This window comes from Rhinoderma darwinii, chromosome 4, assembly GCF_050947455.1.
Source record: "Rhinoderma darwinii isolate aRhiDar2 chromosome 4, aRhiDar2.hap1, whole genome shotgun sequence".
Lineage (NCBI taxonomy): Eukaryota > Metazoa > Chordata > Amphibia > Anura > Rhinodermatidae > Rhinoderma > Rhinoderma darwinii.
This window is the reverse complement of record NC_134690.1, coordinates 355,602,904-355,629,551: the sequence shown is the minus strand read 5'-3', so window position 1 is coordinate 355,629,551 and position 26,648 is coordinate 355,602,904. Positions and strand designations below refer to the sequence as shown.

General features: G+C 38.9%; 1 protein-coding gene across 1 annotated transcript in view; it reads right to left on the bottom strand.

Moving 5' to 3' along the window:
- Window positions 1-14,538: 14,538 nt before the first annotated feature.
- CCDC85A (coiled-coil domain containing 85A) overlaps window positions 14,539-26,648 on the bottom strand; it is a 234,243-nt gene continuing 222,133 nt past the window's right edge. Inside the window, exon 3 of the mRNA XM_075862986.1 lies at window positions 14,539-16,436. Coding sequence (XP_075719101.1) covers window positions 16,387-16,436 — 50 coding nt within the window. The 3' untranslated portion in view covers window positions 14,539-16,386. The remainder of the gene's footprint in view (window positions 16,437-26,648) is intronic.

The window sequence follows — 26,648 nt, the reverse complement described above, 5'->3', positions numbered from 1 at the left end:
CTTGTGGTGCCAAAACATTGGAAACCCCCCAAAAGTGACCCCAATTTGGAAACTAGACCCCTTGAGGAATCCATTGTACTTTTCATGGGGTGCATGCGGCTTTTTGATCAGTTTTTATTCCATTTTTAGGTGGCGTGGTGACTAATAAACAGCAATTCTACTATTGTTTTTGTATACTTTTTTTTTTACAGCGTTCACCGTGCGCTATAAATGATATATTAACTTTATTCTGCGGGGCGATACGATCACGGCGATACCAGATGTTTATAGTTTTTTTTTATGTCTTATGGCGTTTGCACAATAAAATACGTTTTGTAAACAATCATTCACTTTTTGTGTTACCTTATTCTAAGAGCCAGAACGTTTTTATTTTTCAATCAATAAAGCCGTGCGAGGACTTATTTTTTGCGTAACGAACTGTATTTTCCATCAGTACCATTTTTAGGTACATGCGACTTTTTGATCTCTTTTTATTCCATTTTTTGGGAGGTGAAGTGACCAAACAATTGTGATTGTGGTACGGTTTATTAATATTTTTTTTTACGGCGTTCACCGTGCGGGATAAATAACAAAATAATTTTGTAGTTCAGGCCGTTACGGACGCGGCGATACCAATTATGTATAGTTTATTTGTTTGTTTATATATTTTTATTAATAATAAAGGACTGATAAGGGAAAAAGTGGAACTTTTACTTTTATTACTTTTAAAACTTTTATTTTCTTATTTTTACACATCTTTTTTTAACTTTTTTTTTACTTTATTACTTTGTCCCACTAGGGGACTTGAGGGCAGGAGGCCCTGATCGCTATTCTAATACACTGCACTACATGCGTAGTGCAGTGTATTAGAACTGTCAGCTACTCACTGACAGCAAGCATAGTGGGTCCTGACGTTGTCAGGACCCACTAGGCTTCCGTCTATGGCATAGCCGGACGCCATTGTTTGGTGTCCGGTTGCCATAGTCACCATCGCCGGCCGCTATCGCGTAGCAGGCCGGCGATGGCAGCTTAACCCCTAAAAAGCCGCGATCTCTATAGAATGCGGCTTTTAAGGGGTTAATCAGCGGGGACACAGCGATCGGTCCCCGCTGTAGGAGCTGTGACAGCTGCTGAACAAGACAGCAGCGTCACAGCTCCTGTATGTGTCGGGAGGACGGCCGAAACGGCCGTTACTCCCGAGACGTACTATTACGGCATGGAGCGCGAACGATACAGCTGCCATGACGTAATAGTACGTCAAGGAGCGGGAAGGGGTTAAATCAGCCCATGAGTGCCCTGGACTATAAGAGGCGCCCAGTCCCTTGCTTCTATGCCTGAGCATTGTTTGTTGTATCCTAGTTTGTCTATGCAAATGGTCTCCCAGTGTTTTCCAGTTCCCAGTGTTTCCTGTATTCTGGTGAAGTGCCGTGCTGAGCTGTAGTCATGCTGTGCTGTATTCCACGCCTGCCCTGCTACTCCACGTCTGACGTCTACCCGCTGCCTAGTCCCAGACAAGCCCGCCTTGCTACTGTCCGAGCTGCCACAGTTACCCTATACGAACTATAGGCTTTGACCTGTACCCTGTTGGCCAGCTGCCATACCGCCAAGGCGGTACGGCCCAGTGGGTCCACTAACCCTAAGTGAATATTTCTTTAGGTGGGAGGGGGAAAGGGGAAATTGTTCCTTGAATTTCTCAATAGATATAATATTGGAACCAGAAAATAAGTGACGTATCCTGAGAAGACAGGAGGATTTACACCACTGAAAAGATCTGGCTTCTAGGCCAGTAGGAAACATTGGGTTACAAAATAAATGTAAAAGGTTATATTGAAATTCTATGGCACTCTAGAAATATATAGAGTGCATAATATAAGGAGATGGTTTCAGAGCATGTAGGGGTAGGGACTCCGAAGCCCATAATGGGCCACAAAAGGTATAGGGTGAAATTAATGCTGATTTTTAGGAAGTCCAACCGGGGATCCCTACAATATGATTATTGATGTGGAGTCATGCTATTTGCGTGGCCTTAAAATATTTCAATAAAGAGAGAGCACGCTTAGTCTTATGATTAAACAGGGTCTTAAGGGCAATCTGAGGTCCCTTGTTAGTCCAAATAAATTTAGATATTTGCGATTTGTATATACTGCAATGTTCTAAAGGGGACAGAAATTGATATAGACCTAAAAAGGTAAAGAAATTGAGGGAGGGTGACCATTTTAATTGTATGGAAATGTCCTATCCATGAGAAAGAAGGTAGGGACCATTTTCTAAAATTATTTTGCATTTAAGCAACCAAAAGAGCATAGTTCGATTTGAACTACGTAAAGGGAGAAGAGGTCAGATTAATGTAGATATGAGATTTGAGATATGTAAGGTAATGTTCTATTTTCTGAAACTTAAAGGGAAATTGTCACCAGCATTTTAGTTATCAAACCAACAATACTTTGTGAAAGTGGGTGAAAAATCATTGTTATCTAACCTATTTAGTATTCCGTTTTTTAGCGGTCCCACGCCATATGCAAATGAGCAGAAAAGAGTCAAATCTTCATTCGAAAAGAGTCCGATTTTCAATCCTCCAGCGTTTCAGAGTTGACTCCGCCTCCTTTTTGATTGACAGCTTCTCTCACTCCATCGCACATGAAAACCCGCGCTTGCGCATTGAGACACAGTTAATTAATTCCGTGTGAAAGAAGCAGGGAAGGGTAGTGAAGCACGCATGCGCAATGTTTTGATCGAGATTTCGGCATTTAGGGCCGGACAGGTGGTGGCGGTGGGCGGGGTTAAGAAGCTGCATCATAGAGTAAAACCTAATTACCATAAAAGGCGCGAAAAGTTTAAACTACAATGTGTAGGGAAAGAGGAGAGCACAGAAATTAACTTTGTACAGCTGCGGCCATTGAGGGGTCAGGCAATTTTAACAGGTAAGTTGTTGATGACAGGATCCCTTTAAATTAAGTTATAATCTGATTTTGCAGTGTCTCTGATGTGTTCAGAAATATAATTTCTTATTTATGGATGTTAACTTTCAGACTAGAGTCTTCTTTAAATTTGGTCAATACGGATAATAAGATATGGAGGGATATAAGTAGATGGGGTATGGTTTTGTATTCTTCACCAGAAATCTTGGGACCATGGATACTAGAGTGGGCTCTAATGTCTGCGGCCAAGGGCCAAGGGTTCAATATCTAGGGCAATATGGGGTAGATTTTATAAGGTTGAAAAGTCGGATTGCCGCTGTTGTCTCTAATGGAACGTACAGAATTAATGAACTCCGACGCCCTTAGTTAATTTATCCAATTTATTAGCGTACCTTCTTTTCCTTTAAGACACTACTTTAATGATCAAACCCGTAATAAATGTTAATAATGTTAACGTTAATGGAAATATGCAAGATCCTTCCATTACTACTGTATGTGTATCGTTTCAAGTTCTGTAAATCCAAGGCTTATGCTCTGTACACGCCTGTATCCTTGTTTCCATTTACAATGCCAGAATGCAGTGCCAGATCCATCATATGATGGATAAAACCAGACCCATTTCACTTATATCATGGTCCATTAGGTTCTGCCGTGTTGTCCATCATTTCAACAGAAAATATAGTTCTGCATGTAGCACTATTTTTCACGTCAAATATGATGGAATCTACAATTGAGGCTTCCAACTCACCCTCCAAAGCAGATGCGACCAGACCCTTATTCCTTTCCTGGGATCAGTTTAACTATGATAAAATGAATCCCTAACTAACATTGCTCTTATGTTTATTTCCAAAAACAGCACCAATTTTGTCCATGGGTTGTGTGTGGTATTGCAGCTCCTCATTCATCTCTAATAATAAGGTGTCTCTATCCTTATACAAAACTATACAAATCAGATTGATAGCTTCTGATCTACGGGATAATGTCTAGTCCTCTGCTAATTCTTCAAAAAAATTAATTGGGCATAATTTTTGCTTTGAACATGCTACTATAGTTTACCTTTTCATCACCATGTTTTCATCAGAATAGTACATAGCCTACTCATGTGAGATCTGGCTAGAACACAAATCTCTGCCATTTGATCATTGGGGCAGTCCCAAGGACCTGTGTTAACTCAGTCAGTTACAGTATTCCTTAAAATTTAGAGCCTGCAAAAAAATGCTAAAACAATTTGTCCAAACAAACAGTATCATGACTATAATGGTTGGCAGGGGGCCCATGACCTTTATTTCCCATGGGGCTCATATCACCCTCGGTTTGCCCCTTGTCTCTGCCTTAAAGGTATTGTCCGGTTTCAGAAAATTAATATAATTTTTTGTATAATTATAAGTTATACAATTTTGTAATATATTTTCTGTATTAATTCCTCACGGTTCCCAAGATCTCTGCTTCTTGTTATTCAGTAGGGACAATAATTGTTTACTTCCAGCCGATAAAATTCTGTCCATGGCCATGTGCTGTATACACAGGTGCTGGGATCGTTAGAGGACTTATACTGTAACTGTAATGAGTCGTGCACCTGTGTGTCCATCTCATGACCATGGACAGAATTTTATACACTGGAAGAACCATAAATTTTCCTACTGAATAACAAGCAGAGATCTTGAAAATTATAAACCATTAATACAGAAAGTATATTGGAAAGTTGTATTGCTTTTAAATATACAAAAATACAATTAATTTGCCGAAACCGGTCAACTCCTTTAAGGCGGGGTTCACACGACCGGGTCGTTCCCGAGCCCGAGTGTCGGCCGGTAAAATCGTCCATTTTGCCAGGCCGGTTTGCATTAAGTTTTGCATCCGTGCCGGGCCGGGCAGATCCGGACAGTGACATCAGCGGCAACTCCTGAAGGGGAATCCCCATGTGTTCGGGGATTCCGCTTCAGGAGTTTCCCCTGATGTCACTGCCCAGATATGGACAGAGACATCAAGCGCTCTGTCCAGGAGCGGAATCCCCGAAAACACGGGGATTCCGCTCCTTCAAGGAGCTAAAGTGCGGCTAGCACATAGCACTGGTCGCCGGGCCAGGGTGCTTTTAAAACAAGCAGGGGAAGGGAGCCAGCGCAGCGCTCCCTTCCACCTGCTGTACACCCCGGCCCTGCCACACAGTGTACAGCGATGCCATTCGTCAGAATGGCATCAACTCCTCCTCCTCATATGCACTCTGCGCTATGAGGAGGAGGAGATAGAGCGCAAGCGCCGGAAAACCCGGCCATCACTCGGGACACATCCCGGTGATGGCCGTGTAATACCCGGCCCCATAGACTTCTATGGGAGCCGGGCGGCCGGGTACCCGGGCGAAGATAGAGCATGTCCTATTTTTTGACGGCCGGTTTTCCCGGCCGTCAAAAAAATCGGTCGTGTGAATAGCCCCATTAGGGGTCTATTATTCATAATGCAGCCGGGAAACCCTGCCGTGTGAATGAGGCCTAACACTAAATTGTTGATATTTGCACCATACACTCTCTATTTCGAGGAGTATTACTTACCATGGTGTTTCCTTGATACGGATGTACAGCATCACCAATTCTTAAAGTAAAGAGAAGTGGAACATAACTTGGTTACATACTATTTCTTCATGATAGCATTGGCTGTAAGTCAGTGATATCCCAGATGTCCAGCCGAAATCAAATTAAGCAACTAGATGGAACTTTACAGTGTTCCTAGTTTGGCACAGAGAATAAAGATGATAGCAGTAGCCCTAGGACGGATCACACGGACAGATATGTGCATCCACTAAACTAGATCAGTATCGGTAAATGAAGATTATGGTGTCACCGCCATTAAACTTGTTTAGCAAGATAGTTGTTCTAAAATTGGATGTTTGTTATAAATAACACTTCCCAAGCAAATAAATAATGTTTTTAGCACTATTTTCAGAGGTCGCAGCTTAGAGCTAACAACTTTGAAAACGTTGCTCTGTTGTATTATTTATATACAGTGCATCCTGTAAATGCACCAGTATTTTCCTATATATCTCTTTGGGATATTGTGATATAAACACTATATCTACAAATATATATACGAAACAGGAGCAAGTAAACACAGCACGCCACAACTCCAGAAAATCAGGCCATGTGCTCGTCACCAGGGAATGAATCAGTTCCCCTTCTTTTTAGATAGAGAAACAACGTAGAATATAGTAACGGCACCAGGACTCCAAGACAGATGAAAAACAGGGTGCATTTAATCACCTCAAGACACAGCAACGTTTCGGTTCAACAGGAACCTTTCTCAAGCTAGCTGTTGAACCGAAACGTTGCTGTGTCTTGAGGTGATTAAATCCACCCTGTTTTTCATCTGTCTTGGAGTTCTGGTGCCGTTACTATATTCTACGTTGTTTCTCTACAAATATATATATATATATATATATATATATATATATAGAGAGAGAGAGAGAGAGAGAGAGAGAGAGAGAGAGACACTAGACATATTCTTTTTAACAGCATGAGCTTAGTGACATCTGTATATTCCTTTATGGTCAGTATTGGTGCTATTTAAGTTAAGTTGTCATGTCTTTATCACACTTATTCCCTATACTGTACGTGAATTTACCATCTTTTTGTTTACTCCAGAATCAGGTGATGCTGTTCCTAATGTGCAGTGGATAACTGGAGCAACAGTGCATAGAAAAAAAAAAAGGCTGCAAAGGTGACATAGCCTTTAAGGAGACAATTGTCTTTTGTTCCTGATTGATTATTACAATAACGGGATCTAAAATATCAAATTGATATTTCAAATTTAAATATTTCAATATGTGAACCCTCTTAACGTATTGGGAGTCTCATGTCTGGCAAATTGCTTCTTTCATACTATACAGATGAGCCTACCTTTTCTATTTCTTCTTCAACATGTGAATCAATCCAATTTGCTGTAAATCTCAAACCCGGCAAATTGATTCTCTCATTTTACTGCATTAATCCAGTCTGGATCTTATTTGATAGCCTCGGTACAAAGCAATGTGACAGAAATGGATATGTTCAATACGCTCATTCAGCAAAGCACAGTGTTTGGTTTCATGAATACATAGTTAATTCATGTTGATGTTACAATGCTGGGAAATTCTGTGTTACTTACGTCCAACTTTTTCTATAAATAATATTACCCATGACTTATAGAAAATGGTGCACATGTATCAATGTGTAATATGTGAAAACTGAGATAGGAGTATCCTGAAGATCAAACACTATATTGTATACCCTGCATTACAGGGAAGAGGAACTGAAAGGGCCATACATAGACATAAGGGAACCCAGTAATGAAGATTAAAATGTGGTTCTTTTGGTGCTGGCATATCCCCATCCACCTGGAATAGAAGGATTAGATGCTTGTTTGCCCCCACCTCCATGATCCTTGGGTTAATTCCCCATACTTTTGTTTGCTTATGAAGTAGGGCTTGTGTTAAATTGATCCCTGCACTGGTCCCCACCACCCATTTAAATCGTGGATGCAGCCAAACTGGGCTTGGTCTCCTGTCTCCATGCGCCCCATATCAGCATGGACTGCCTCTATAGTACATATGTCCTTTCCAGTGTGCATGACTTGTTGCAGCTATGCAATATAGGTATCACAGTCGAATAACAGAATTCTGGTATACAAATGGAGTATAGGTGCATGTAGGACAGCATAGGTGCATGTAGGACTGATAAAGAGCTTATGCCTGATTTTTAACATTTGTTAATATGACATTCATAATGAGCCTTGCAACATTTAAAAAAATATGGCTAAAATGTACCTCGAAACTGCCGGTAATAATAAAAAAAAACTACCAATAAGTCTCATTAATGGAACGCAAATTTAAAAAAAGCTGTAAATTATCAGATTACTGCATTTATTTAAAACCTGCCTTACAAAACTAAAAGCTTGGACCTTATGATCATAGTAGGAAACTACTATGCACTTGAAGTAAGTTAGGCCTTAGTATTATTAAAATACAGCTATAACGTACACTGATCACTCATAACATTAAAGTGACATGTCTAATATTGTATAGGTCCTTCTCATGCCACCAAACCAGCTCTGGCCCATTGGGGTATTAACTCCATAAGACCTTTGAAGGTGTCCTGTTGTATTTGGCACCAAGTCGTTAGCAGCAAATCCTTTAAGTCCTGTAAGTTGCAAGGTGGGGTCTCTATGGATCGGACTTGCTTTTAGAGAACATTTTACAGAGTCAACAACTTGAACTTTTTTTCATGTTGCTTAATCCATACCTGAAAATTTTTGCAATGTAGCAGGTCACATTATCGTGCTGAAAGAAGCCACTGCCATTAGGGAGTACCATTGCCATGAAGGGATGTACTTAGTTCGCAAGAATATTTAGGTAGGTGGTAAGTGTTATAGTAACATCCACATGAATGCCAGGAACCAAGCAGAACATTACCCAGAGCATTACACTGCCTCTGCCAGCATGCCTTCTTCCCATAGTGCATCCTGGTGCCATCTTTTCCACAGGTAAGCGATGTACACGGCCATCCACATGATGTAAAAGAAAATGTGATTCCTCAGACCAGGCCAGAAATTAAAATCCTTATGATTGCCCATTTTTTCTGATTCCAATACATACACTTAAAGAACTCACTTGCTGCCTAATTTATCCCACCCCTTGACGGTAACCATTGCAGCATCATAATCAATGATATTCTCTTACCCTGTCAGTGGTTTTAATGTTATGACTGATCTATGTAAGTGCAAACGAAAAGTTGTGGTGCTGCCTCCAATGGACCTCTGATGCTTGTGTCTTGGAATCTGGAATCTAATTAACTGCTAATGAATGAAAACTGGAATTTGACTGGTTACTATAGGGATCATCACTATTGTTCACGCCCCAGCTCTGAACACTTAAATAGGTATATCCACCTTCTAATGTTCGTTAGGATATACCATAACATCATGCTGATCCTGAGACCAAGGCGTCAAGGGCATTTCTCCTGTGAATGGGGCTGTGCTGCAGTTCCCTGACAAGCGGCGGCCAAGATGGGTCTACGTACAGGGGAAAACACAGTAGAGGACTTCATTCTGAGAATCCGTGGGGGTCCAGCAGTCGGAATCGAATCAATGGACCATTATGCCATCAGGTGCTATGGTTGGAAAACCCATTTAATTAAAATGCTGTTTTTTTCTGGAACAAAATACACAGTGAATAATGTGAGATTAAATAGTTTAATATTGTTGCTCTAATGAAGACACATACTCAATGCTATTTTAGATGCATAACTGTAAAAAAATAATCTCAATACAGTATCAAAATGTACATAATTGTTTCTAATTTTAACACCACTGTCGGGTATATTAGGCACTCCAGATTAGTGCTTCAGGCCTGAAATTTAAATCTATATACTGATATTTGATAGGAATGCAACAATTTCAGAGTACTTCAGAGAACAGACAAGTCGTGTTTATGGTTGGTATTGTATAGATTAATATTTTACAGCAGTTATATCTGTTTTTAATTGCTTATTGATATTAATACAAGTCATCTGATTGTATTGTATTTTCTCATTTTAGAGTTTGTATATTGTGCTAATCAAAAAGATAGAGAAAATTAAGTGCCATTGGTCTAGTCAAAGATGTAAGTGCTTATTTTCAAGAAAAACTTCAGATTCATATATTCAGGAAAACAATAAAACTTATTTCTACTGCTCTAGTTTCATGTTCATTTTAGTCTACTTAAATGTCCAATACATTTTTATTTCTAGAGCAATTTTTTGTAATAGTTTGCTACTTAAAGGGGTATTCAAATAGATGTGGGTCCTTGCTCTGGGATCCCCACCTATTCAAAGCATGGGGGTCCTGTTAGTAAGGGAAAAAGTCAAGTGTATGCCTATCTCTTTATATCTTGTCCTTCTATTTCTAGCCACTGCCAGATGCCTTGGATTGCCAAACAGAAGTAATGGGATCCCTATTCTCCCAACAGCTGTGGGTCCTAGAGCTAGGACCTCCAGCTTTAAAAAAATATGTGCCATATCCTATAGATATACCATGAATATAGTTAGTCTTAATATATTTGGTTTAAAAACATTTTTTAGGACCCCTCCCTGTCAAACAGCTACAATTTGGCATATCCTGTGGAAATGCCATAAATGATCCTGGTCAGAATACCTCTTTAGAGTTGCCAACTACATTAGATCTCTTAATTTTTAAGATACTCAAAAAATAATCAAAAACACAATATAAATATAAACAAATGCAAATTTATAAACTACTATGATGTGTTAGAAATAAGCCTTGAAGCATTAGATTTTACTATCACATAATTCAATATAATAGTTTAATTTTTTTTTTCTAATGTTTTAAACATGCAATAAAAAAAAACTGAATTCTAACAGTAATAAGAAGCTAACCAAATTTTCATATTTATTAAAAAATAATTATTTATTTTTATGATGTTCCTAATAGGGACAGAGCTATGACAACTGTGGAATGTTATTGTTTTTTTAATGTATTATAATATGGCTCATGAATATAAGATTTAATATCACTGCTCTAGTAAACCAGGCATGACCTAACAAAGTTATATAGTAGATTAATTATTCATCTTGGTAAATTAAAAGGTAACTAAACGTTCAACAAACTTCTGACATGTCACGTTAAAACCAAGCACACCATTGTTTTTCTTGTGAAATTCTCGATAAGTTTGATGTGTCACATGACCCTCTTCCCAACTAAAGTTGGATACAAAATGGCCGACTTCAAAATGGCCGCCATGGTCAACACCCAGCTTGAAAAGTTTTCCCCCTCCCATATACTAATGTGCCACAAACAGGAAGTTAATATCACCAACCATTCCCATTTTATTTAGGTGTATCCATATAAATGGCCCACCCTGTACAATATTAAGATTTTTCGTCTAATTTAATAAACTAAAGCACCTTTGTCATAAGAAGGAGGCACTTTAAGCAAGGTAATCTATAGATTGTCCATAAAGGGTTAAACAAGCATTAAGTATTCCCTCAATGCACTCACTAAACCAAAGTTTGGGGTGTTTGGGCTGTGCATTAGAGGGAAGTATTGCGAGCTACAGTTGTTTTTATTTACCTTATTACACAATAAAAATAAACCTTTGAAAGATTAATCTACATCATATAAACATAAATAAATTCATATTTCCAATTTCAGTATGAAATCTTTTAATTGAATACCTTTTCTACTTTTACATTTCTAAGCTACAATGTTAAAGTGTTACTTTGTTTAAAGGGAACACATAACTATGTATATACAGTGCATTCGGAAAGTCTTCAGACCCTTTCACTGTTTCACATTTTGTTATGTTGAGGCCTTGTACTAAAATAAAATAAAAATTCCCCATCATTCTGCACTCAATACCCCATAATGACACCTCGATTGCAGTCCACCTGTGGTAAATTCATTTGATTGGATATGATTTGGAAAGACACTCCCTGTCTCCCTGTCTATATAAGGTCTCACAGCTTACAACTCATATCAGAGCAAAAACCAAGCCATGAGAAGAAAGGGACTGCCTGTAGAGCTTTAGAGACAGGATTGTGTGGAGGTACAGATCTGGAGAAGGGTACTAAAACAGTTCTGCTGCACTGAAAGTTCCCAAGTGCACAGTGGCCTCCATAATTCTAAAATAAAGAGAAGTTTGGAACAGCCAAGACTTTTCCGAAAGCTGGCCGCCCCACCAAACTAAGTAATTGTGGGAGAAGGGTCTTGGTAAGAGAGGTGACCAAGAACCCAATGGTCACGCTGAGCTCCATATATCCTGGGTGCAGATGGGAGAAACTTCCAGAAGGTCAACCATCACTGTAGAACTCCACCAATCTGGACTTTTTGGCAGAGTGGGCAGAAAGAAGCCTGAAAGATGAATGGAGCAAAGTACAGAGATATTCTTAACGAAAACCTGATCCAGAGTGCTCTAGACATCAGACTGGGCCGAAGTTCACCTTCCAACAAGACAATGACCTTAAGAACACAGCCAAGACAACACAGGAGCGGCTTAGGGACAACTCTGTGAATGTCCTTGAGTGGCTCAGCCAGAGCCCTAACTTGAACCTAATTGGACTTCTTTGGAGAGACCTGAAAATGTCTGTCTACCGACGGTCCCCACCCAACCTGACAGAGCTTGAGAGGATCTGCAGAGAAGACTGGCAGAAAATCCCCAAATCCAGGCGTGCAAACCTTGTGGCATCATACCCATGAAGACTGGAGGCTGTTATGACTGCCAAAGGTGATTCAGCTAAGTACTGAGTAAAGGGTCTGAATACTTATGTCAATGCATTATTTTAGTTTTTCGTTTTCAATAAATTAGCAAAGATTACTAACACACTAACATTCTGTTTTCACTTTGTCTTTATGGGGTATTGAGTGTAGAATTATGGGGAAAAACGTGATTTTTTTTTATTTTAGCGCAAGGCCTCAACATAAAACAATTAAAAGGGTCTTAAGACTTTCCGAATGCATTGTATATACTCCTTATTTTCCTCCCGCTTCCTTGATCTCAATATGGAGAAAACTAAATTTATCATCTTTCTGCCATCTCACTCAACCGCCTTACTAGAACTATCAATCACAGGTAATGACTCTACACTTTCCCTAGTCTCACAAGTAGCACTGCCTTGGGATAACCTTAGATTCTTTCAATCCTCAAATCCAAGCCCTTACCACCTCTTGCTGCTCCCATCTTAAAATTTATTCTGGCATCAATGCTTTCCTCAACCTTAAGTCAATAAAAACGCCAGTACATTCCCTCATTATCTCCTGCCTAAACTACTGCAACATCTCTCTCGCACTCTTGCACTCCTCCAATTCACCCTTATCTCTGTTGCAAGATTAATCTACCTCTCCACTCATTTCACCTCTGCCTCTCCCCTCTGTCAATCTGTCAATATATATATATATTTGACTTTTATAAACAATGAATATACTGTATGTTGTAAAATTGTGCACTAAATTACATTTACTGTAGTTATGTAATTCATGTAGTGGTATACATAGAGTTTATGTGGCCCCAAAGCTTAAGGTTAAAATTGGGCCCCCTACTTGTGCAGGTTACCACCACAATTATCTTGGAAGGGAAGGGAAGACATGGTGCATGTTTGCACATAAACTCCTTTCCCGTTTTATGCAGGGCCAGTGGAAAGTGAATCCCTGCACCCATTCTCGCCAGGGGCTAAATAGAAGCTGCATGGGCCACTTCTCTAGTATGTAGGCCCTTTAATTTGTAGATCAAAGTCTACCACTGGTAACTAAATTGAGACAAAACAAGTTAAAAGTTTATATATAGTAAATGCATTTGAATGTCCCAAATACAGAAGCTCTACCTGGGTTCTCCACCTATCTGCTAATGACATCACATGTCACTGTATCTAATGATTACAGAGTATATAAAATATAGATGATAAAATATAATCATGTGGATAGTGGGAGAGCTATAGTGTATCTGCAGGATTACATTATTGTGCAAATAGAAGAAGTCAATGCACATATTTCAATGCGTTTTTTATATGGCTGGGTAAACTATAAACCCCCAAGGTATCAGGGTCCAGTGGCAATTGGTACTTCTGAAACCCCTCTAGCTACGCCACTGAGTAATTGACAAATTACTGGCTATCTCGGTGTCAGGCAATATGTAGCTTTTGGTCTTCGTATTAGATAGGAGTAGAAACCTCAAAGGGCATTTGTCAGCCAAAGCAGGGGGCATTTTAAATTGCCACTCCTTACGTTAATTAAAGGAACTCTCCAGGCAAAATGAATACACTGTATTACACCTAGTTCAGGCCTGAGGAGTTGGTGCATGACACAGGGATTCTCTGTTTGGTGTTGTTTGGATCCCTCCGTCATGTACCACACACTTAGGCCCTGCACTATGCATTATACAATGTACCAATGTAAACAGATACGCTGAGCCGGCTGACGTTGAGTCAGCTTCTGCTTATTTTCCACAAAATAGAAGATTGTTGCATTCCTATTATATATTTAAGGTGAAAAAATAAGCAACTATATATTTTAACAAGCCTGTTGCACATTCATACAAGAAACTATCATAGCAGTTTGAACACATCAAACATCTATCAAAGCATTTAACTACACACAACCTAATGATTATAACATATGAAGAAATCCAACTACACACGTCTATGGCACCTCTTGGTCAATACTCAGGCAATCTGATTAAAAGCATCTAGCAGTTCAATAATGGAAGGCCATGCTTTGAATATTTGAAAATATTTCTTTCAATGAATGATATGCAAGATAAGCTTGAATTTCATAAATGCAGTGCAATTTTAGATTTTTTTCAACTTATAAAAACAAACTTAAACAGTAAAAAGATATAAATTACCAATACAATTTAGAATTTCAGAATTAAAATTTTTAAATAACAATTAAAGTCAAAAGTGGTCCCATTGGTTATCTGATATTATGTAAATTATATCAAAAACTATTTTTTTCATTACAACTAAATTTATTTTTATGTGTACCTTTAATTGATCATATTTCCTGAAAGGAATCAGCATAATGATTTTAGCACCTTAAAACACAACTAATAAGGAAATACATTAGATTAGATATAGAAAAATAAAAACATAAATAATAAATAAATTAATACATAAATCAAAAATAATGAAATACAGAAATAAATCAAAATATAAATTATATAATAATTATTTGATTAATAAAAACAAATAAAAATAATAGAAGCTAGAGCACTTTGGCATGCCCACGTTATGATTGTGCAGCACCAGTTTTAGGCCTCATTTACACGAGCGTGTGCGTTTTGCGCGCGCAAAAAAACGCTGCGTTTTGCGTGCGCAAAAGGCAATTGACAGCTCCGTGTGTCATCCGTGTATGATGCGCGGCTGCGTGATTTTCGCGCAGCCGCCATCATAGAGATGAGGCTAGTCGACGCCCGTCACTGTCCAAGGTGCTGAAAGAGCTAACTGATCGGCAGTAACTCTTTCAGCACCCTCGACAGTGAATGCCGATCACAATATACACCAACCTGTGAATAAAAAAAGACGTTCACACTTACCATGAACTGCCGGCTTCCTCCAGTCCGGTCTCCCGGCCGTTGCCTTGGTGACGCGTCCCTCTCTTGTCATCCGGCCCCACCTCCCAGGATGACGCGGCAGGCCATGAGACCGCTGCAGCCTGTGATTGGCTGCAGCCTGTGCTTGGCCTGTGATTGGCTGCAGCTGTCACTTGGCCTGAATTGTCATCCCGGGAGGTCGGACTGGAGGAAGGAGCCTGGACTTATCGGTAAGTCAGAACTTCTGTTTTTTTTTACACGTATATGTATATTGTGATCGAAAGTCACTGTCCATGGTGCTGAAACAGTTTAAGTCTTTCAGCACCGTGGGCAGTGACTGTCTCCTGACGTCGCGTACCCGAACATTTTTTGCCGGGTTCGGTTAAAACGAGTTCGGCCGAACCCGGTGAAGTTCGGTGCGCTCATCTCTAATTTGACACTCCGTTTGGATGTTTGTAACCAGAAAAGCACGTGGTGCTTTTCTGTTTACATTCATCCTTTTGACAGCTCTTGCGTGATTTTCGCGCATGCAACGCAGGACCGTCAGTGTGGCATGCGTTGTTTTCACGCACCCATTGAAGTCAATGGGTGCGTGTTGCGTGAAAAACGCAAGAATATAGAACATGTCGTGAGTTTTACGCAACGCACTCACGCAGCGCAAAATTCACGCATCGTCTAAACAGCCCCATAGACTATTATAGGTGCGTACGACACGCGTGAAAAGCACGCGCGTCGCACGCGCGTATAATACGCTCGTGTAAATGAGGCCTTAGAATGAGGATATAGGTAGGAACAAAAAGGAAGTCTCTTTATTATACAATTTCAAAAGCTTTTGTAATGGAATAGGATGTGATTTATTAAATTATATCACAGGTAATACTATAGAAGTTAAACCCCAGATGCCTGGTGTGATTATAATATACTATATTGTACAGTATAAATAAGAAACCAATACTTTTATCTCATATTTTCATTACGTCAAAATTACCAATTACCATTACTATATAGAATACTGAAAAATCTTTGTTGTGCTACAATAACTTTTTTTTTAGCTGTATAATGGTAAGACTTTATACCAATATCTTTAATTTACTGGACTGAAACATATTTTTTTATAAATAAAGGTTTCGCTAGCTTTTTTTGGTTTTTAACAACTGTGCTAATAAAAGTTTTTTATATGTGCTAATAAGAAGTGTGTGTCCCTTTATTTTGAAGAACATAATTGCAGCTTAACTTATAATTTAGACATATTGTGCCATTTGATCAATCTATAGAGATAAGTTCAGACACATCAATATGTCTGGGGCTTAGTATTTGTGAGGGTTTTTTTTTTTACTTTTTTTTATTGAAACATTATCCTTTTATGGTAGTTCTTTTTCCACATGGGTTTGGACAATATCCATTTTGCTCTACATTGGTCCTTTGTACTGATTGCCAGAGAGATGTCTAATTCCAGGACATGAACCTGCAGCATCTCCAAGTTTCCTCCACACAACCTGGAAAAAAGCAAAAAAGAAAATATTAGAAAATTGGAAAATAAAATGTACTATGCTAAATTCTATTCTGTAAAATATTTAGTACAGAACAATGATACAGCTACCCCCTCCACATGCTTTATAGGAAAGAAGAGCAGTGTGGCCCTTAGGTCAGTTCCCTATCTCTTTTTTTTTTCTTTGCTAATGTTGCATTGGTGAGGAAGAGCCAAGCAAAAGTCCAGACAACCCATGAGAACAAGGGATTGGGCTTATTCAAGCTGGGTTCTTCTCTCTATTGGCCCCTTTGGCAGCCATAAGGACAGTATGATACATTCACCAATGAATTAGCATTTTACAGGTTATATCTAGATATACTCTATATAAATCATTGAGAAATCCAATGTATTTTTTTTTTTTTTTATCTACCACTGATCCTTAAGGCACCTTTACATTAGTTGACTTTTAAAACCATCAATGAATGAACGCTGGTTTGAAAAGTTCCGATGGTCATTTGCATCAGGTCTACCCTTTCTGCCGGTAGGGAAACTCCTATTGTAACTGTGAATTTCTCTTTGTATGGTATTTAAATTAACCACCTAAGCCAATAGTTTTTCTGGCGGCGCAATCAAAAAAGTTCAATGGTCAATGATAACTTTATTGTTTATCAACAATTTTCTTCTTCATATACACAGGCGAATTCTCATTATGATCACTCGAAAAACGAGCATTTCCTATTAATAATTGGCCAGTGTAGACAGGTCTTTAGTTACAACATATGTTATAGCCAATTCTTATCACAATTCTACAGGATTCTGAGCCCACATCTTGCATCCCTATACTTGTTCAGGATCTGTGGGGATTTTCATTCTTTCACCAAGCTCTATATATTAGCATATAGAGAAAACTGACTGACCAATATGATGAACAGAACAACAGAATGATGACTGCAGTTCAGGACAATAAGAGTTTTTCCGCTGCAAATTTTGGTGCAGATTTGGAGCAATTACGCAACGAATCTGCACCAACATTTGCATATTTGACAGGTAATTCAGACGTTGCGGATATCACCGCTTCTTCTCCGCAACAAATAGTGCAGGCTGCGGAGGGAAAATTCTGCACCGCAGCCTATGGTCCGCAGCAGAGTTTTCCGCAACGTCTGAATTAATTTGCCTAAACATGTATAGAAACAAATGTAAAAAACGGCCGCTGGAGAATTCCACTGCGGACTTTCCGCAGCGGAATTCCATAGCAATTCTGCAACATGTGAATGTGCCCTAATACAGGCTGTAACTCCGGGCCAGTTCAAAATTAAATACAACAAACTATTTACATAATTGATCAAGGTTTTTTTTTTATATGATTTTTTTTTAGATTATACTCAATTTACACAGTAAAATAAAGTTTAATATATTTAACTTGTGCTTAAGGCAGAATAAGGCTGGGTTCACACGACCTATTTTCAGGCGTAAACGAGGCGTATTATGCCTCGTTTTACGCCTGAAAATAGGGCTACAATACGTCGGCAAACATCTGCCCATTCATTTGAATGGGTTTGCCGACGTATTGTGCAGACGACCTGTAATTTACGAATCGTCGTTTGACAGCTGTCAAACGACAACGCGTAAATTGACTGCCTCGGCAAAGAAGTGCAGGGCACTTCTTTGCAACGTAATTTGAGCCGTTCTTCATTGCACTCAATGAAGAGCAGCTCAATATTTACGAGCGTCACAGATGCCTCGTATATTACGAGGAGGAGCATTTACGGCTGAAACGAGGCAGCTGTTTTCTTCTGACAACAGTCTGTCATTTCAGCCGTAAATGCCTGCTATCGTGTGAACATACCCTAAAAGTGCCATAGACATTTCCACAAGTATAGCATACATTAAAACCATCTCATTCTAAAATATATTTTTCAGAACAATGGCCCACATTTATTAAAATGACGTAATTTTAGCCAATGTGTAAGTTAAAGCTAGACTGCTTTATTGAAATATGTTTAGACAAATTTATGACTGCATTTGCCCTCTTTTTTTTTACACTAGAGTGTGTGGAGATTCAACTTTTCCATGCCTATTTGTAAGCCATGGTCACTTTTTACTCTACTTATACAAACTGATGTCAATGGCGCAAATGGCTCTAAATTCTGGGGTAAATGGTTTATAAAAATGTTACAAAGCAGATTGCACACTAATTTGGAGTATTCTGTACCAAAAAAAAAGGATGCAAATACATTGAAAACTATGGGCCAGCGTGTTCATTTATATTGGAGAACGACTATATGAACACTGTAATATAACAGAATTTATTTCCACATATTTTATATATTCAGTATGTCAAATAGAATTAAAACTGAAAATAAATGTATAATACAAACTATTTAGCAATTATTTTGTAATTCCTCATTTATAATGTAAAAACCATGATAAATGCATTTCAGAACCTACATTTGTCAGACAACATTTCAACAGTTTCCGCCTACACATAGCAGTTAGTGTACTATTAACAGTAAAAGCTTCTGGCTTCAATACTGAATCATCATCATCAGAGACTAATGCCTGCCATTGCTTACTGCAAATATCTGACTTTTCTATATTAACCCGTTAGTGACCGCCCATTAGTGTTTTTACGGGCTTTATTTCGATGAAATAGCCTTTTTACGGAGTTGAATTGGAATAAATGAATAGAGCCAGGGAGCCATTAAATCTCCCTGTTCTCAGATACCGGAAGTAACTGAGGGCTGGGAGCAGCCCTGCTCGAACGGACGAGATCGATATCAGCATCGATCTCGCCCTTTAACCCCTCAGATGTGGCGCTCAATAGCGAGCACCGCATCTGAGTGGTTTTGGAGAGAGGGAGGGAGCCTCCTCTCTCACCCCACTGGCACCCACCTTCTTCTTTGAACAGTCAATAATTTTTTGTCTCTTTTCAAATACAGGGGCACATATTTGCAAATGTGACCACAGGAAATGCAGCCGTATTGTCACCTTTGAATTGGAAAATGGTCACTTTGTTATTGATGAAACATGCTGACAAATTGACATGAGGTGATCAATTCCAAAAAGCATATTCAAGGGTATCAACCAATACTGTTATTATTCTAGAAAATGCAGTTCAGTACTTCCCTTCACCTACATCCTCCCCTTCTCCTGGCACATGTGTCTTTTTTTCATACTAGATATGTAAGATTTTGTAGTTACTTTTGCAAAAATGCTTAACTACAGAGGCGTAACTTGAAACAGCTGGGCCCCAATGCAATACCTGTAACCTGGACCCTCCAACTACCACTTTTAGTCCCTGTACGGCACCAGAGCTTGGGTGCAGTCGTAACCCCTGCCCACTGCAACAAAACAGAAAAATGTGCATTTTTCTGTAAGTGAATAAAACATAACACACTTTGTCTCACATATTACGGCCCTTGTAGCTTCTGACTTAGGCCTAAATGGACCGAAAAAGGAACATATTACATTGAGTATAACATATTATAATAAAGCCCCATACACATGTGTCATTTGACATACGATTATCCATATTCCATGCATGTTAATGGGGTTTCCTCAACGCTGTTGACGTGATATAGAAAACAAGTAGCATGCTACTGTACTTCTTTGCCGTTTTCAAAAAATCTGAGAAATAGCCCTATTGAATGATAATCTGGCTAATCGCTGGGTGGATCTGCTGCACATCTGGAGAACATCCACGGCACATCCTACCATGCATCATGTAGGAATTTGTGTCGGGTTTGCAATATGCAAATCCGCCACATATAAATGTAGTCTTGTTGCCACTAATAGCCTTGGTTCCTAACCACCTTACTTAGTTATATACAGAAGCTTAAAGGGGTATTCCAAGAATCAACAATTATTACCTATCCACAGGATAGATAATAACTTTCTGATCGCTTGAGCCCCACCACCCACCAATTACCAGACCATGGTAATGACATAAACAGCCGAGTACAGAGCTCAGCTGTTTCTGTTAGACCCTGTTCACACTGAGTTTTTTTTGCAGCCACAAAAAGCCATGAGGAAGGACGTGGTGTGCGTCTGAAACGCGTAGGCACCTATCTATCTATCTCTAATTATTACACTCGGGACCGATTTTGTTTTAATTACTCAAAATAAAATTGGAACAATGTTCTATTTTAACTGATTGCGCTGGATCCTCTATTTTTTAGTTTTTCCAGAAAAAATCTGCCTCAGAATTCCTTCAGGAATTTTGAGGCAGATTTTGACCTGCCTGCACTTTTGTTGTCATGGTTCTCGTTTTTCCACTGCATTTTTCGTCCCCGGCCATTGAAGCTAATGCAAGGACCTTGGGCAAAATACGCATCGGGAAAACTCTCGGAAATGGCCGCCACAGATTTTTCTGATTTTGATGGGTGGTCAGAGGCGGAACTTCGTCAAGAAATGACATGCAGCTTTTTTTCCCCACAAGCAGCCAGAAGCCGCTCGGGAAAAAAAACGCCACTGCCTCCTATTTAAATTATTGGGGAGCAAACTTGGCTGTTTTCTGGTCTTGATTCTGACACGGTTTCCGTGTAAAAATCTGTGCCAAAACACTCTGTGTGAACAGGGCCTTAGTCCCTTAGACATTGAATGGAGCATGCACCCACACATCTATTTAATCTCCTCCTCACTGCAGGTGGTAAAGAAAGGGGGAACGGGGAGGTTCGGTACCATTGGACTTGTGATCGCTGAGGGTCCCAACGGTGGGCCCTCCAGCTATCAGACTATTATTACCTATCCTGTGGATAGGTGTTATGTAGATTCTGGTACAACCCCTTTAAGTCTTTGGCATATTACTTATTTGTAAATTGCAAGCTGTTTCCCCAAAAATGGTTTTATAGCAAAATATTCGTGTTTACACAAATGATAACTTTTTCTGAAAGCAAAGCCAACTTTTCCATGAATATGTATGTTACAATTAATAGATTCCTCCAGGGTCTGCCACTTTGTACTATTTTATTTGAAACATTAGTACCATTACCTCTGCTGCACACATTTTAATACTGAGTGTTAGAAGTTCCAGAATCAGCAACACATGTTCTATTATAGCAACGTCGTTTTAGTTTTTCTCCCTAAAGAGAAGACTATTTTGCTCATTAGTGTTCATGTAGAGGCTACAATTTATTACCATATTTAGTGCCGCATAGTGCAGTAAATAAACAGCAGAGCATACAACTTTTAGACATCGTATTTATAATAAAAATTAACCTTTAATGAACTTTGCCACAGAGAAAGCAATTAGAGAAAAAGTTCTTACCTTTCTTGGCTGAGGTTGAGATAAAGGCTAAGTGTTAGCTAAGAGATTCATGCTTTATTTTTTAATTAATAATGTGAATTCTTTTAATTACTCTACTTCACTGTTGGCTACATTTTATAGCTAATTTTATGATGGTTTGTTATTCACTGTGTTACAATATGACAATGTGTCATTCCAATATCATTAATCATGACATGGTTATTGGTTTTCCAATGAAGGAAATATTGACACTTGCTCTAAATTTTATGGATTTGCATTGCATTATGTTAGAGGACAATAGTACAGGGAATAATGAATACATTAGAAATGTTGGAATGTCTAGGAAGTTGTGATTATAAAATTTGTGTATGCTTTACTTATTAAGGAATATAGAACAGGCTACTATCATGTAGCAAATGTAAAATGGCATGTTCCTGCAACAGTCTATCAGATACCAAAAGGTGGTTATAATAGCAGATGCAGAGCTGGAGTTTGGAGGTGCTGTAAGATGCTTTCTTAATTCTTAGAAAAAGACATGCGGGTGTTTCTTTTGGTGGTGAGACTTGTCAGTCATTGGCTCTCCTCAAATCAGACTTGCTCAGCACCACTGATCTGTAAAGAGTCGCTAAATGTCAGTGCTCTCCAGCAGAAATGCCATTAACACTTGTCATCAGGAGACTGAGCGAATGGCTGAAAGTACCTCCAAACTTCACTCTGCACCCACTATTAGAACTACCTTTTGGTATCTTATAGATAGCATCAAGACAACAGCAAATGTAATGTAATTCCTGTCAAAACTCAAAATTCATTCACGTGACTTCAGGCTAAGGATATTATGATGAGTCTTGAATAAGCTCCAAAAAATAATGCAGAGTAGTTACAATATTTCAGATTGAGAATAGTTGGGGAACCTGTGAAATTTTGTCCTGGTCTTTTTTTTCTTTTTTTAATCAATTAAAAAAATGTATTGTATTACTTTTTTCCATGTTTAATTTTAATTTAAAGGTCTTTACCAGGACCAGCTTAATAGGAGTTGTATACATTTGTACGCAATTAGCTCCCTCTGATGGTTGCTGCAGGCAGCAAGTGCTTTTTCTTTTAACTCTATAATACAAAGTATAGGATTTGGATCTCTGTTTGAGAAATTTGTTTCTATGACCCCTATAATGATATATGGTGTATTTTCTAAGTGGTGGGCTATGGCCCTATCTCTAATGCTCTGGGCTGTCAGGGAATGCCCCTGTTCAAGTACTGTTTATGTTTTTTTATTTTTGCTCTGCAACTGGTATAAACTTATTTACAAAGTTTCAAACTGCTTGCAATTGACCCCACCCCATGCTTGCTGATTAAAAATAACATTTGTCTCAGCTCTCTCATTTAAACCTTAGTTCTACAATTTCATAAACTCGTGGCACTTCTAACTCAAAAATGTTTCCCCATTTGTCTTTTCCTGACTTATGAAATGACCAAAAGTGTTCCATGTGCTTATCATACATCAGCTAGATCACTGCAAAAAAGCTCTGTGAACTAACAATGATGACTGTCACCTCTCTAATGTATCCCCCACATTTATTCAGTACCACCCTTCTTTTCATTCCATTCACTTCTTGCCATTACAAAAGATACAGCACAAAAGCATACACGTAACCTAAAAAACATTCAGCAACTTGACTTAAAGGGGTTTTCTAGTAATGGGGGAGTTTTCATACTGATGACCTATCCACAGGATAGGTCATCAGTATATGATTGGGGGGGTCAGACATCCGAATCCCGCACTAATCATCTGTTCCAGCTGCCTACAGGCATCGGGAGTTATAAAGTGTTCGGAACCGGAAGCAGAAGGCTCCGACCACTTTATAGTGTCCATGCTGCAGAACTGCTGCTCTGCTTCTATTCAAGTGAATAGGAACAGAACTGCAGTTACCCAGCACGGCCACTATACAGTGTATGGAGCCTTCTGCTTCCGGCTCCAAACACTTTATAACTCCCAGTACCGGAGGTAGCCAGAACAGCAGATCTGTGTGGGGTCCAGTTGTCAGACCATCACCGATCAAATTCTGATGACCTATCCTGTGGATAGGTCATCAGTATGAAAAACCGCCCCATGACGAGAAAACCCCTTTAATTTCCTCAATGTTCTCCAGATACTACCACAAACCCAACCATCCATCCATCCATCCTTAACAATGTTTCTAGCACTCTGTTCTAGAACTCCAAACAGTTGCTGACATTCTCATTTTCCACTTCTTTGGACTTTCCCTCCCCATGCAGTCTTTAAAGAGGATTACCTCCAGTCTACTATACATCGCTTCTCTGTGTACAGTATTCCGTTATGTACAGTAGTTATTATTGCGTATTAAATCATACTTGCCTATTATTGAGAAATTACTTCCAGGAAAGAATAATTTCATACACGTCATGACCCTTAAGATATTAAGTATGCCACCAAAATGCCTCCAACCGCCCTTAATTCAGAAATAGTGCACATTTATTGAAAGTTATGGAAAGTTATCATTTCATGCATGGCACAAAATCTAATATACCAGACCAAGGCATGCCAGAATTCACCAGCATCCGGACTTAACCAGCACCCAGACTTCTTCAGTTTCAAGAACCAGTCCCAAACTACATCGGGCCCCAAGCCTCAGACTGCTCGCTGTCCCTGTTCATCCTATGTTCATGCTACTGACATTTTGCTCAGCTTATAAAATGGACATGGAGACATGTATCTTTGTGTCCCAGCATCAATCTGTAGTGCAGCCTCTGTGCAGGGACTTTTTGGAATAGGCAACACTTTATTAATTTGACTTAAACGTACAGCCTGTCTAATATGCTGTTGAATACAATCTATCTGGCTACAGGGTGGCAGTAATGTTCTCTAATGGCAATACCGAGAGGACATGAAGTAAGATCTGCCCCTAGTGCCACATTACGTTACATATATCAGGTTCTGAGAACCTCCAGAAACATTTACATACAAACATGTTGATCGCAGCAGCTCTTTTTAGAAGCTTGACTTTTATAGGCTATGTCAACTTTAGCTTTACTTGTCCTTTAAAGGCTATGTACACCTTTGAGGACATTTTTGTTAAATAAATAGATTAGTCAGTGTGATTAGTGTAACTTTGTAAATAGTTTTTATTAAAATCTCCTTTTACTTTTGGAGAATTGTACAGCCGCTCTGTATTCTCTATACAGAACAGCTGTATTGTTCGTTTTACACTGAATCGGTCAGTCCCGTGGACCTGACAGGTTGAGTGTCGGCGGGTTCTGCCTGTCTGTAACATGTAGGATCCCCTGTAAACGATCACATCCAAGTTATGAACTTAGATGTGATTGTTTACAGGTGGATTCTGCGTGTCAGAGACACGCAGGTCCCATCGACACTGAACCTGTCGGTCCGCGGGACTGACCGATTCATTGTAAAACGAACAATACAGCTGTTCTGTATAGAGAATACAGAACAGCTGTATCTCCAAAAGTAAAAAGATTTTTTTAATAAAGACTTACTATAAAGTTACACTAAACACTGACTAATATATTTATTAAAAAACAAAAAAAATGTCTTTAACACAGTCAACGTTGTCATTATTCAAACCAAACAAGAAATTATCTTCGGCTGATTGCATTGTGCACTGTACATGTATAATATATCCGACCTACACATTTTGTGGAATAAGGAATGCATTGTGAGTAGGTAAAATAACAGGAGTTTACAACAGGCAAATTACCTCCATCCTTGCCCTGCTGTTCTGTCTTTGTATATTAACTCTCCTACATTATTCTTTTGAGTTGGCCAACCGGTCTCCACTGATAAGTATGACTAAGGACCGGCTGGATCAGGTTTCTCCTTGGATTATTTTTATTTTACAAAAAAATAATAATTTCTGCCAGAAATAAAATTATTATCCCAAAAATGACGTACACTATTGTCAATATGCTTAATTTCTTGAGCAGAAAATGCATTAGTAGGACCTTAAGAATAAGTACGTCACCAATCAATATTATAAGCCGCGTGTGAATTATAAACACATCTCATTTGATGAACGTGCTCGACGTTTAGCAGGAAAAACTCAATTTAAATTTACTGTATCTAAATTAAACTGGTCCCTATGCCTGGTATTGTAATACAGATACATACAACTATGCATTTCTCATTCCCTTTCTTATGTTACGTTAGGTTTTCCAGGATTTCTTAATTTAATATGTCTAAAATGGGAAAACTAAATGCACACATCTCACTATGCTTACCTTATTGATTCGTTGCAGTTCCATCAATGCCAAATCCCCATCAGTCCCTGATCCTTATTGATTATCAACTATATGCAATGACGACATCAAATCATGTGTATGCTTCAGGTCACTCACCGCCACCGCCACCCGACGCCATACGATCATGAAACATCACTTTCCATGAATGTCACATAATTGTGTACAGCTAATTGACAAGAAGAACGGAGGAGCAACAGGGAGTGCCACAGAATCAATACAATAAATAATTGCACTTTGTTTTCCCATTTAAGGCTTAGTAAAACTTATTTACAAAGCCAAGAAAATTAATGCAATTTCACTTTAAAATATATTATATGCATCCAAGATACACTTTATGGCAAAAAGTATGTTAACACCTGTCCAAGTTATTTAGCTCTGGTGTTTTTTTTAGCAGGTGCATAAAATTAAGTACACAGCCATGCAATCTCGATACACAAATATTTCTAGTATGTGTAGTACTGAAGAGCTCAGTGATGTGATGGTCACGTGTCCATTTACATTTGGCTATCTATATTATAAAAAACAATGTCTGTTTGTCTGCCCTCTATAGGCATCCAAACGCCTGAACCATTTAACCCCAAATTTGGCACATCGAGTGCCTGGGAAAGTTTTCGTAAAGGTACCGACCTTAATGTTGTTCTCTGTTATCAGCCATTATCACATGATCACAGTCCAATAATATGCAAACAAATACAGACATTCGCTTTTAAAGTAGAGAAG